The sequence below is a fragment of the Mobula hypostoma genome, chromosome 18 (assembly GCF_963921235.1).
Source record: "Mobula hypostoma chromosome 18, sMobHyp1.1, whole genome shotgun sequence".
Classification (NCBI taxonomy): domain Eukaryota; kingdom Metazoa; phylum Chordata; class Chondrichthyes; order Myliobatiformes; family Myliobatidae; genus Mobula; species Mobula hypostoma.
The window spans coordinates 17,538,280-17,552,035 of record NC_086114.1 but is presented as its reverse complement, the minus strand read 5'-3'; the positions used below and the strand labels follow the sequence as shown (position 1 = coordinate 17,552,035).

Here is a 13,756-nt window from a genome sequence, read left to right as displayed (position 1 = left end):
TTATGTTTATGCATTGCACCATACTACTGTTGCAAAACAAAACAATTGCATGACACATGTGATGGTAAATCTGATTCTTATATGGCTCTCTATTGTGGACTGATAGAGGGAAGGGGTAGGGAGAGGGGAATCGTGGTTGTGGTAGGGGACAGAGAGAGGGGAATCATGGTTGGGAAAGGGGGCAGGGAGCACCAGAGAGACATTCTGTAATGATCAATAAACCAATTGGCCTTGCCTGGTGTCTCAGGGCTGGGTGTGCCTGCACTTGCTTCATTCCAACACCGCCCCCCCCAACTCCTTCTCTTCCACCGCACTCCCACGGCGCTCCACCCTCGCCATTCCTGACATCCTTGGCTCCCGCCAGATTTACAAACTCGCTCTCCACTCCACGATGACAAATACAGTACTGTGCAAAAGTCTTAGGCATCCTAGCTATATAAATGTGCCTAAGACCATTGCATAGTACTGCACATGAATGAAATAAAAATGAGTAACCTCACCATAAATGGAATGAAGCTGCCAGCACTGAGGCAAGAATAAGAATGACTCAGTAAGTGGTGACAAAACTCCAAAACGTTGTAGTTTATTTTATAAAGGTTCAGGATAATGAACAGTGAAATCCCATAGCAAAAAGACCTCAAGTGTATAAAGGGAAGATTTGTGATGTTCTACTTTAAAGCCCAAATGGGCGGAGGTTACTATTTTTATTCTGGGCTTGTAATTGCAGTTGAATAGCAAAATAAAAGTGAAGTGTCTCATAATTCAGAACCTGCCAGTGTCTCATATATCAGAACTTGATATAAAAACTAATTAAAACCAAATTCACTTTATCACAGGGAAGTTTCAGGGCAAGCACTTCAGGTCACAATAAGTTAATGGCATTGAGCAGAAACCAAGGACAGCATGTGTCTCTGTTGTAGATTCGATGTGGACAAAGGGAGAGGCTATTGCAGAAGCTCAGCTTTTGACATGGAATTTTCCAAAATCACATTCTATGTTACAACAAACAAGATAAAGAAGAAATCCGAATTGCACAGGTCTTCAATAATATGCTATCTCACCTCAATATCAGAAGGTCATAGGCTTTGGAACAGAGATGAAGAGGAATTTCTTTAGCCAGAGGGTGGTGAATCTGTAGAATTCATTGCCACAGACAGCTGTGGAGGCCAAGTCATTGGATATATTTAAGGTGGAGTTTGATAAGTTCTTGATTAATAAGGGCATCAAAAGTTAAGGGGAGAAGGTAGGAGATTACTGCCCCTGCAACTTGGCTTTAATTCCACTGCTGTCTGTAAGGAGTTTGTACGTTCTCCTCGTGACTACGTGTGTTTCCTCCGGGTGCTCAGGGTTCCTCCCACATTCCAAAGACATTTGGATTAATAGCTAAGACCAGAAGACCATAAGACATAGGAGTTGAATAGGCCATTTGGCCCACTGAGTCTGCTCCACCATTCAGTCATGGCCGATCCTTTTCCCCCTCCCGAACCCCATTTCCTGGCCCTCTCCCTGTAACCTTTGATGCCGTGACCAATCAAGAACCTATCAATCTCTGCGTTAAATACACCCAACAACCTGACCTCCACAGCTTGCCTGTGGTAACAAATTCCACAAATTCACCACCTTCTGGCTAAATAACTTTCTCCGCATCTCTGTTTTAAATGGACACCTCTCTATTGTGAGGCTGTGCCCTCTTGTCCTAGACTCTCCCACCACGGGAAGCATCCTTTCCACAACTACTCTGTCTAGGCCTTTCAACATTCTAAAGGTTTCAATAAAATTCCCCCTTATCTTTCTAAATTCCAGCTAGTAAAGACCTAGAGGCATCAAACCTTGCTTGTATGATAACATTTTCATCTCCAGAATTATCATTGTGAACCACCTCTGGACCCACTCCAATGCCACCACTTCTTTCTTAAATGAGAAGCCCAAAACTGTTCACAATACTCAAGGTGAGGCCTCACTAGTGCCTTATTAAGCATCAACATCACATCCCTGCTCTTGTATTCTAGACCTCTTGAAATGATTACTAACGTTGTATTTGCCTTCTTCACCACAGACTCAACTTAGGGTGTTCTGCACAAGGACTCCCAAGTCCCTTTGAATCTCAGACTTCTGGATTTTCTCTCCATTTAGAAAATAGTCCACACATTTATTTCTATACTAAAGTGCATGGCCATGCATTTTTCAAACATTGTATTTCATTTGCCACTTTCTTGCCCACTCTCCTAATCTGCCTAAATGCTTCTGCAGCCTATCTATTTCAGCAATACTACCTGGCCCCCGCGAATCTTTGTATCATCTGCAAGCTTGGCAACAAAGCCATCTATTCCATCATCTAAATCACTGATATACAGCATAAAAAGAAGAAGCCCCAAAAGAAGAAGAACACCACTAGTCACTGGCAGCCAACCAAAAAAAATGAACCTCTTATTCCCACTCGCCGCCTCCTACCAATCTCCCAATGCTCTAACCATGTTAGTAACTTTCCTGTAATACCATGGGATCTTAATTTGGTAAGCAGCCTTTTGTGTTGTACCTTGTCAAAGGCCTTCTGTATGTCCAAGTATACAACAGACACAGCATCCATTTTATCTATCCTACTTGTAATCTCCTCAATGAGTTCCAACAGGTTTGTCAGGCAAGATCTTCCCTGAAGAAAACCGTGCTGACTTTGTCCTATCTTGTCCTGTGTCACCAAGTACTCCATAACCTCATCCTTAACAACTGACTCCAACATCTTCCCAACCACTGAGGTCAGGCTAATTGGTCACATGGGTGTAATTGGGCGGGCACTGGCTCGTTGGGCCAGAAGTGCCTGTTACCATTCTGTATCTCTAAATACAGAAAATAAATAAAACATTCTCTGAATTGCTTCCAATGTCTTTACATTTGTCCTTACATAAGGAGACCAATTCCATATCTAGAACTCATTAAATCTCCATAAAACTGAAGCATAACCTTCTTCCTTTTTTTTTATCGCCGACAGAGTCCAAATCACTCGTTGGGCAACACTATGATCATTTTGATCAGTCTGTAGTAAGAGTTTTCTTATTCTAATTGTGTTCTTTCTTTTAAAAATCGTGTATAATTTATGTTTTTCCGTGTGAATACTGCTTATATGATGTTGCAAGTAAATTTTTAATTGTGCTTATCACAGTAAACTCAACTTTAACTTTGATATCACTCTTCCATCCTTCATAGAGTCATAGACTTAATGAACTACAGATTTTACAATCTTCCAAAAGACTCGGCGGACTTAACTCTCAAGCAAGCAGGTACAACACCTTTAAGCAAACAAAGGTTCATTGGAAGCAAGGCACGGGACAGGTGCAGGGGGAATTCCAAACCACACTGAAACACAGAGAAATGAGAACCCCTCTACCCAATATCTTGTTAACAAACGTGCAATCACTAGAGAACTAAATTGAGGACGTGAACTTCTTGCCATTAAATGCCCAGATCACATTTCAGTAAATCTGATCACTTGGCTATCCTTTTCTTGCCTGCATATAGGCACAGGCTAAAGAGCAAAACCCCAGAGATGAGGACAACAAAGAGGTGGTTGCAGAAGATTGGCTATGGGATTGCTTTGAGCTGGTGGACTGGGTTATGTTCATCTGTGGATCTGAGGGAACGCACCATAGATGTCACAGACTTATAAAAACAGTTGTAGATGAGTGTGTCCCCACAAAATCATTCGGCGTCTTCCCTAACCAGAAGCCCTGGATACACCATGAGATCTGCAATCTAATGGGTGCCAGATCAGAGGCATTTAAGTCTGGTGACCAACAAAATTACAAGAGGTCCAGGTACGATCTCCAGAAAGCTATCTCATGGGTGAAGTGGCAATTCTGCACTAAACTTGAATCAATGAAGGATGATCGATAGCTATTGCAGGGCTCGAATGCTATCACCTCTATGAAGTAAAATCAAGTGACAGAGTCGACAACAGTGCTTTGCTTCCGTATGTGCTCAATATCCTCTGCACTCGCTTTGACTGTGAAAATATGGAGGAACCATCACGAACTCCACAGCCCCTGATGACCTTGTGATTTCAGTCTCTGAGGCCCCATCACGAACTCCACAGCCCGTGATGATCTCGTGATTTCAGTCTCTGAGGCCATTGTGCGAGCAGCCTTCAGGAGGGTGAACCCATGAAAAACATCCAGTGCAGACGGGATACCTGGGCTGAGTACCAAAGTCCTATGCTGGTCAACTGGCTGGAATGTTCACTAACCTCTCAGTTGGGCAGTCTGAGATACCCAACTGCTTCAGCAGACTTCATTTATATTAGCGCATAAGAAGAACATGGTAACCTGCCTCGATGACTATCATCCAGTAGCACTTACCTTCACAGTGATGAAGTGCTTGAAGAGGTTGGTGATGAAAGATATCAACTACTGCCTGAGAAGTAGCTTGGATCCACTCCATTTGCCTACTGCGCAACAGGTCTACAGGAGATGCCATTTCTTTGGCTCTTCAATCAACTCTGGACATCAAAGATGCATAAATCAGGATGTCCTTTATCAACTACAGCTCAACATTCAATACTATCATCTCTCAAAACTAATCAATAAGCTTCAAGACCTTAGCCTCAATACCTCCTTGTGCAATTGGATCCTCGATTTCCTCACTCGCAGACCCCAGTCAGTTCGGATTGGCAACATTTCCTTCATAATCTCCATTGGCACAGGTGCGCCACGAAGCTGTGTGTGTAGCCGCCTGCTCTGTTTGTTTGACACCTATAATGGTGGGGCTAAGCACAACTCCAATGGCATATTCAAGTTTGCTGACAACACCACTGTTGTAGACCGAATCAAAGGTGGTGATGTATCAGCATGTAGAATGGAGATTGAAAATCTAGCTGAGTGGTACGACGACAACAACAACCGTTTACTCAATGTCAGCAAGACCAAGGAGCTGATTATGATTTTAGGCGGAGTAAACCAAAGGTCCATCAGCCAGTCATCATCAGAGGATCACAGGTGAAGGGGGTCAGGGATTTTAAATTACTCAGTGTTACTTCCTTTACTTTCTTAAGTATTTGTAGAGATTCAGCATGACATCTAAAACTCTGACAAACTTCGAGAAAATCTTCAGATTCAGGAAAGGATGAAGGGTCTCAGCCCAAAACGTCATCTGTTCACTCTTTTCCATAGATGCTGACTGCCCTGCTGAGTTCCTCCAGTATTTTGTGTGTGTTGCTCTGACAAGCTTCTGTAGATGTGTGGTGGAGTGTATATTGACTGGCTGTATCACAGCCAAGTATGGAAACACCAACGCCCTTGAATGGAAAATCCTACAAAAAGTAGTGGATACAGCCCAGTCTATCACAGGTAAAAACCCTCCCCATCATGGAGCAAACATACACAAAGCACCGTCGCAGGATAGCGTTATCACGGATCCCAACCACCCAGGTCATGATCTCTTCTCATTGCTGCCGTCAGAAAGGAAGTATAAGATGCTCAGGACTCACACAACCAAGTTCTGGAACAACCATCAGGCTCTTGAACCAAATGGGATAACTTTACTCAACTTCACCTGCCTCATCTTTGAAATGTTCCCACAACCTATGGACTCACTTTCAAGGACGTTTCATCTCATGTTCTTGATACTTATTGCTTACTTGTTTATTCTGATTATTTCTTTCTATGTGTATTTTCACAGCTTGCTGCCTTCTGCACACTGGTTGAACATCCAAGTGTTCAAATAACTATTGATTCCATTGTGGTTATTATTCTACTATGGATTTATTGAGTAAGCCCGCAAGAAAATGAATTTCAGGGTTAAAGAGATCTAAAGTTGTTACCTATCCAAGTGGAACTGAGATCATGCATCTTATTGTTTGGTGGAGCAGATCTGAGGGACTGCTGGACCAACTCTTGCTCCTATGTCTCTCACTCAAAGTTTGTTCATCATTCACTTGGAAATCAGGAATGCAAATCATCTGCTCTTTGTAAAAATCAACAAAGCAGTGAATATTTTATTTGACTTAATAACCAGTATTAGACGGCGGAACGTCGACTCAGGCCATGAGAGGCCTGCGTCGAGCATTTTCATGCCTTACAAAGCGCAGATTGGAAGTCTGTGTGGGGCGCCACTCCTCGCACAGACAATAGAGCAATGTGTGGTTAAGTGCCTTGCTCAAGGACACAAACACGCTGCCATAGCTGAGGCTCGAACTAGCGACCTTGAGATCACTAGACGAACGCCTTAACCACTTGGACACGTATTAGAATGCTAGCTGAATGAGTGAGATCACAAATTTTGATAGATTAGATAGCTTTTTTCTCAACTGTGATATCTTCTTGAAGTAGACACATCTTAAGTAGGGTCCTTGAAAAGCCGTAGCTAGCACATAATGCATAAGTCTGCTCTTCCTGCCCAGGAAAGGGGATAATTGTAATAGAAGGGCACTGAAGATTCACCAGATTGATCATGACATGGTGTTTTTACCAATCATTATGTTTACAATGTCACATGAATGCCTCCCATCTAGGACATCTTCTCAAGGCTATGTGTCAAGAAAGCAGAAACATTCATGATGTTCCTGCAAGATCCAAGACATCCTTTCTCAATATTACCATCAGACAATAGGTACAGGAGCTTGAAGAGAAAAACTCAATGTTTTAGGAACAGCTTAGAAACACAGAAAACCTACAGCACAATACAGGCCCTTCGGCCCACAAAGCTGTGCTGAACATGTCCTTACCTTAGAACCACCTAGGCTTACCCATAGCCCTCTATTTTTCTAAGCTTTATGTACCTATCCAGGAGTCTCTTAAAAGATCCTATTGTTTCCGCCTCCACCACCGCCACTGGCAGCCCACTCCACGCACTCACCACTCTCTGTGTAAAAAACTTACCCCTGACATCTCCTCTGTGCCTACTCCCAAGCACCTTAAAACGATGCCCTCTCATGATAGCCATTTCAGCCCTGGGAAAAAGCCTCTGACTATCCACACGATCAATGCCTCTACCTCTGCACGATCAGAGGTTCTTCCCCTCTACCATCAGATTTTTGAACACCCTGTGAACCCAGGAACACCAAGTCACTATTGTGATCATTTTGCACTATTTATTTATTTTTTTAAATATTCTTGTAATTTATTGTAATTTTTATGTATTGCACTGCACTGATGTCACAAAACAACAAATTTCACAACATATGTCAGTGATAATAAATCTGATTCTGAAGAAGGATTAAACAGAATAGACTAGGACTCTCTTGAGTTTCGAGGACTGAGAGATTATCTCACTGAATTGGGAAAATTCTTAAGGGGCTTGTCAGAATAAAGGTGAAATTGATATTCCCTCTGGCTGGAGAGTCAATAATCAGGGGCTATGGTCTCAAAACAGGGTCAGTCTTTCTGGACAGAAGTGAAGAGGAATATCTTCACACAAGGGGTACTGAATCTCTGGAATTCATTATGAAAGATGCCTGTGGAATCTGTCACCAAGTAAACATAAAAATCAGCCGATCATTAGATAACAAATCAAGGGTGTTATGTTTTGTAACTCCAGAAATTAATCGAAAGAAAGACAGAGGAGCCCGGGATAACGTGAACAATTTTTGCTTTACTACAGTGAGGCATGTACTTATGACATGGTAGTGTAATGATGTATGTCATTCATGTACTTTTATATTTCTCCTGTAATGAATTATATAAACAATAAAGAATGCTTAATCAAATGATATAGTATATTTATAATATTACTCAAATATTACTGAAGTATTAAATACATGACACACCTCCCTGATTAGCTATAAACTCCATCTCAATACAAAATACATCTCAACACACACACACACACATACATAAACACACACATGTATATAATACAACTACTGTGTAGACATCCACAGCATAGCAAATATTTAATTGTCCCATTCAGGTCTAACAATTTAATCGCTGTGGAGGATTTTTTACTCTTGTGAGATAACATCTTTCCTGACCGGGATGGGGTGGGGGGCATCACACTCCTTAGCAGGTGAGACTCGTGGCTGTGCAACAACCTCAGGTTCTGGGGCTTCCTCCATGTTGTTTTTGGAGTTTACCGGATCGCAACACCCAAGGAGGAAATTGGTGAGCTTCTGATTCAGTGCTGGTGCAGTGTGTGCTCCTGACATTACTCGCAATGCCTTCTTTAGAAACTGGATAAAACCTTTCCGCCAAGCCAGCTGGGTGGTACGGTGCAGGTGTAACATGTCTTATTTATTCATTTTCAGAAATGACTGAAACTGTTCTGCAACGAACTGTGATCCATTGTCACTGACTAAGTTTTCTGCAACAACAGTCCTTGAGATGAGGCTTTTCAACCTTGGAAGAACTTCTTCAGCCTCCATGCAATCTAGCTCACTGGCTAATTTATCATGGATGATATAAGGAACTGGCTGGGCTTTGTAAAACTTAGGTGTGGCATTTTCATTTGACACTATTCTATCCTTGATATGTGCCATCCATTAACACAGCTGTAGCATCATCAAGTACACTTCTTAATTCGCTTTCAGTTGTCTCTATTGCAGGGATGTGACAAACAAATGGAGGACGGATCTCCAGTTAAGTTGTAGTTGTCTCAGCCAATCATGACTCCACAATGCAAGCCCAATATGGCTTGATGGTTGTTGTATTTCACTGCTATGAATGTCATTCCCACAGGTGTTATCTTTTCTCCAGTATAAGCTTATAGTTGGATAATGCAGGTTTCAGTTTAATATCTTCTAAATGCTGGTCAAACTCATTTTGTGGAATGACTGGAACAGACGAGCCAATGTCCAATTCAATTTTAATTAATTTGCCATTCACTTCTGGTGTAAGCCATATTGCTTGCCTATTGTTAGTTATCACGTTGTAAATCTCAAGGCTACCCAGTCCTATGCCACTCTCACCATTACCAGAGTTTTTATCAACAGCATGCAGGTTAATGCTCTTTTTGAAACTTCAACTTGACTTTTTATCTTTTTATTTATTTCTGTCTGCCCAGCATGTTCTTTGCATGTGTCCTACTTTGTTGCATTTTCTGCCAGTTTCACCTTTGTCTGGTGTATGTGAGCCCCTGCCACAACAGTAACAAAATTTGTTTGGTCAGGCCAGTATCTGTTTAGGCATTGTAATTTTGTTCATGATCAAATTCATTCCTGGCTGTAGCTTAGTTGTGTCCCTGTCTGCTGTTTCCATTGATACAGGAATTTCAACCGCTCCTTTAAATGTGAGTTTTGCTTCAGTTAGGAGCCATTTCTGAATGCTTTCTTATAAGATTCCACAAACTAAACGATCTCTCAGTGCACCATTCAGCCCATCACTGAACTGACAATAATCAGATAATTTATTCAATTCAGCCACTTACACTGAAGTGGACTCCCCTTCCTTTTCATTCTGCTTATGAAACCTAAAGCATTCTGGAATCAACAATGGGTTTGGTTCTAAATGTTCCTGCATTACTTTCACAATATCAGCAAAGCTCATGTCTGCTGGTTTGGTTAGAGCAGTTAAACTTCTAAACAACTTGTATGTTCTTCCACCTATTGCACTCAGCAAAATTGGCACTTGTTTCTCACTGGCTATTTCATTTGCTTCAAAATACTGCTCAATTTGCTCAGTACGTATCAGCTAGTTATCCGTTGTACAATCGAACACGTCTATATTTCCGATGTAACCAGCCATTTCTGATTTTTAAATTTATGTTTATTATTTCTGTGTAATCACTGTTTATGAACCCATGAATTTGTCCATCTTCTCCCTTTTTTAAAATTTGACTACCTCTGTCCCCTTGCGAAGAAGCACGTGCTATGCTTTTTTAAAGAAGACTCGAACATCTCACTGTGCTTCAACAGGGAGGCAGTTGTCTCGGGTTCATTTTAAAACTTCCTCATTGCGATGTTATGTTTTGTAACTCCAGAAATTAATCAAAATCAAAATTCAGGAGCCCAGGATAACGTGTACTCTCTTTGCTTTACTATAGTGAGGCGTGCACTTATGACATGGTGACATTATGACGTATGCCAGTCACATAAAACCCATAATGAATTATGTAATCAAGAAAGAATGTTTAATCAAACAATATATTTACAATATTACTCAAATATTATTGAAATATTAAATACACAACAAAGGGTAATGCAGGAAAGTTGGTCAGAGGTAAAGGATCTCACTGAAGGTGGAGCAGACATGGTAGGGTTGAATGATCTATATTTTTTATTTCTTCATGAACCACTTGTGCTCTAGCTAGGATCAGTAAGCTCAGCTCAGACCACAATCAAATTGGGAAGCTCCAGGATCAGTGAGACTTACTGCCAACTCAGGTGATACATGCACCCAGGAAAACACAGAAAGTCCCTCCTTGTTACAAAAGTTATAATGACAGCTGCTCCCACATTCCCAAGGACACTTGTGTGACGACAGCAAAACCTCATGAGGGGACATTTGCAGAGCCCGGAGGAGATTCACAGTAATGGGGTAGGTCCAGTCACACAAAAATTCACTGCCAAGTTATCTGCAGCTCCGGCAGATTTTTAATTGGACCTCTGCATAAAATAACAATTAGACCGTGTTCCAAATGAAGATAAAATACACATTTCACCAGAATTCACTGCAGGTTTCAAAACATTTTTTTTTGCAGTTCATAGCATTGAACAGTAAAAGAATGGCTATGTAGGATTAGTACACCAAGTAATAAATGGAAATGGCAGGAATTTAGAGGTAATGTCTTTCCTGAACTATTCCCTTAAGGCCATGCTGTGAAAAAATTCCTAAACGTAGATACCATGCTAATGTACTTTACCCTGCAATTAGAACATTACTGGAACCATTATCCACTTAAACAACATCATCTGATGCAGTCCTTATAGTCTCATTAGAATTTTAGGGTTATGTAGTTTACTCACATTGTGGTGCTGCCTTGAGTTTGCAATTAGTAAATATAAACCTGCAGGGTGGCTGGTTGTGTCATGCCAAAGGTGTGTAAAATATTACCATGAGAATATTTAATTTTTATTTGCAAGCGAGTGCTTTAAATGGCACTCTCTTAGCCAATGCAGCCCTCATCTAATTAAGATTACTGAGCCTCTTAAGAAAAAAAATCAAAGGGCCAAAAGTCATTCTAATAAGGCACCAAACACAATTATAGTAATAATGATAGAGCTCAAAATCTATTCCAGAGGCTTTTAAAATATACTACCATCACGTCAAATACCTTACTGGCATGAGAGCTTTTCAATCTATTCTGAGGAAAATTAAGACGAGCCTTGGAACAACCTGTCCAACATTAAAGACGCTGAACATTTTAAAAGTCTCAAAGGAGGTATAAAGTGCTTTTATAAATATTTCAGAAGTACAATCATTTAAACGGCGTTATTATCTATTGCTCTGTTAGCTTTCAAATACCACTACTTGAAGTTGGCGAGTGTTATTTAGCAATTGTTGCAAATCGATTTCAGTAATTTTATAAACAGCCTAAAGCAATGGTTGATTTTCAACCTGTTGCCTAGCAACTGCTGTAATGCATAGTCACCTATATAAATCATTACCTTCGGTAGGACCAAATGTTGATGCACTCGTACGTTTTAATTAAATCATAATATTTTTTTCTCTAGATTAAAGTACATAGCATGTTGGGCAGAACTGAAAGCGGAATCTTCTTAAACATCTCAATGTCTTAAGGCAAGAACAGATATTAAAATATTTATAACAGGGTCTAAGATGTAGTAAATAATGGTACTCAACACCTACATGGAGATGTTATCGTGCATTTATTTGCTGCTTTTAAACGTCCCCCGTCATTTCTCACTTGCAAAAAGAAAGTAAGCCTTGTCCCAAATGAGAAGGAAGCATATTAACGATTTCTAATATGTTTCTATCCCAAGATAGTAGCATTTAAAATATTTTCACATTACTGCATAAACAGCCACACAATGTGAATCTAAATCTTTCTCAACAAAACATTTTATGGGGTTAATCCATTCCCTGCCTCAATCCATTGTGAACAGAGTCAAAACTAGTATATGATTAGTCATAGCTAGGGAAGTATATGTGATACCTATCAGTAGGTGGACAATAATGGTGTCTTCTTGAAGTAAACAAGAAGCCTTCTCTGAAACTCTTCAGGAGTTTGCAGAGCTGAAAACCTACAGCCAAGTCCAATTATCCCTTGACCTTGTGACAAAGCAATGAAACGTTTAAGGATAGAAAAAAGAACAATTGTTGCAAGGAAAATTACCATATATATTAAAAATATTTTTTTTGTCCGTATTCTGCTTGGTTCTTTCAATCAGTCAGAAAATGGACCACACACAAACTATAAATATGAACCTTTTAAGCACTTAAGGTTAATTGTTCCTGTCTATATTAAGATTCAACTCGGCTGAAAATCCCCATCAATCCAAAAGCTATTCCTTTTCATGGTTGTTTATCTCAGTCCTGTTTAAAACATCAGAGCAGTCAGTTGTCCTTACCATCAAACAAACCAATACAAGACTGTTTGAATTACTGAGTGAGAGATATTCTACTTGCCAGCTCCTGTCCCCTCCAGGCATAGCAGGGAAGTATTATAGGGCAGTCCTTACCTTGGGAATTAGCTTGTAAGACCCCTATGCTGTCATCAAACTGCATAGACTTGATGTTGAGTGACGCCAAGATGCATTCTTTGTCTTGGAGCGAACAATCGTCGATATTGTTCTGATTGGCTGATAAAATAACACACATGTCGCAGAGGTTGATGTTGACAGCTCTTAAATCAGCTCGACATAATGGCGTACCCTTCAGCAAATAAAAAATAGAAAAACAAATTAAAGATCAAGACTGGAGCTATGGGACAATACTTAACAAGTAGTCTTTTATACTCCAACATTAAACCAATGTAACTATGTGCTGGGGAATTGGAGATGTGCACTTATCTGAAAGGGTAGATGGTGCTGATGGCAACTCTCTGGTTCATTGTTTATACTCAGTGAAGCCATTAAAAGCAAATAAGAAGTCGGTTTGTTGCCAGCTATTCACATCAGAGTCACTGATGCCAAGTCAATAACTGTGAGCAATTTTTTCTAACTGGCAAACTCTGGCATTCAGAATGTGTGAACTAAATGCCAGACTGCTCATCACTGCTACAACATGTCAAAGAGCTAGTTCTGCATCTGGACACGCACAAAAGTAAGGGTCAGTTAAATGAACGAGGCTTGACCTCAACAGATACTTGTGGGGACCAGTCCTCAATAGCTTGTTGACTCTAGCTGTGCTGGTGGATATGCTTTTACTGAGAACTGTCCTCTTGTTGTCAATTACAACCAAATCATGTCTAAAGTCTCAACTTTAGGGGCGGCACTGAGGCGTAACTCCACTATAGTGTAACTCAGTGTAACTCCACTATAGTGCCTGCAACCCTGTTTAAGTCCCACCATCATTTGTAAGGGGTTTGTATATTCTCCCCATGACTGTGTGGGTTTCTTTTAGGTGCTCCGGTTTCCGCTCTCAGTCCAAAGATGTTCAGCTTAGTAGGTTAATTGGTCACATGGGTGTAATTGGGCATCATAACCTTGTTGGGCTGGAAGGACCTGCAACCATATTGTATCTCTAAATAATAAGGGAGGACATTTCTGTTTGTGGAAGATTGTGTTTTGTAGAATGCCTATTTTAGACAGCTCCAGCATATTGGATTTCCAATAAGGTGAGATTTTTGGGTGTGTGAGGATAATTACACGAGAACAAAAGCACTTGGATCAGTTTTGGCCTCTGGAAATCTAGAAGGATAGAAAGTGAGTATT

General features: G+C 40.6%; 1 protein-coding gene across 5 annotated transcripts in view; it reads right to left on the bottom strand.

Annotated features, from left to right (window-relative positions):
* The window catches only part of kcnma1a (potassium large conductance calcium-activated channel, subfamily M, alpha member 1a), a 960,366-nt gene that overhangs the window by 101,057 nt on the left and 845,553 nt on the right, over window positions 1–13,756 (bottom strand). For all 5 annotated transcript variants that reach the window (XM_063070509.1, XM_063070506.1, XM_063070507.1 and 2 more), the window contains one exon: window positions 12,563–12,755. In XM_063070509.1, the coding sequence (XP_062926579.1) occupies window positions 12,563–12,755 (193 nt within the window). The remainder of the gene's footprint in view (window positions 1–12,562; window positions 12,756–13,756) is intronic.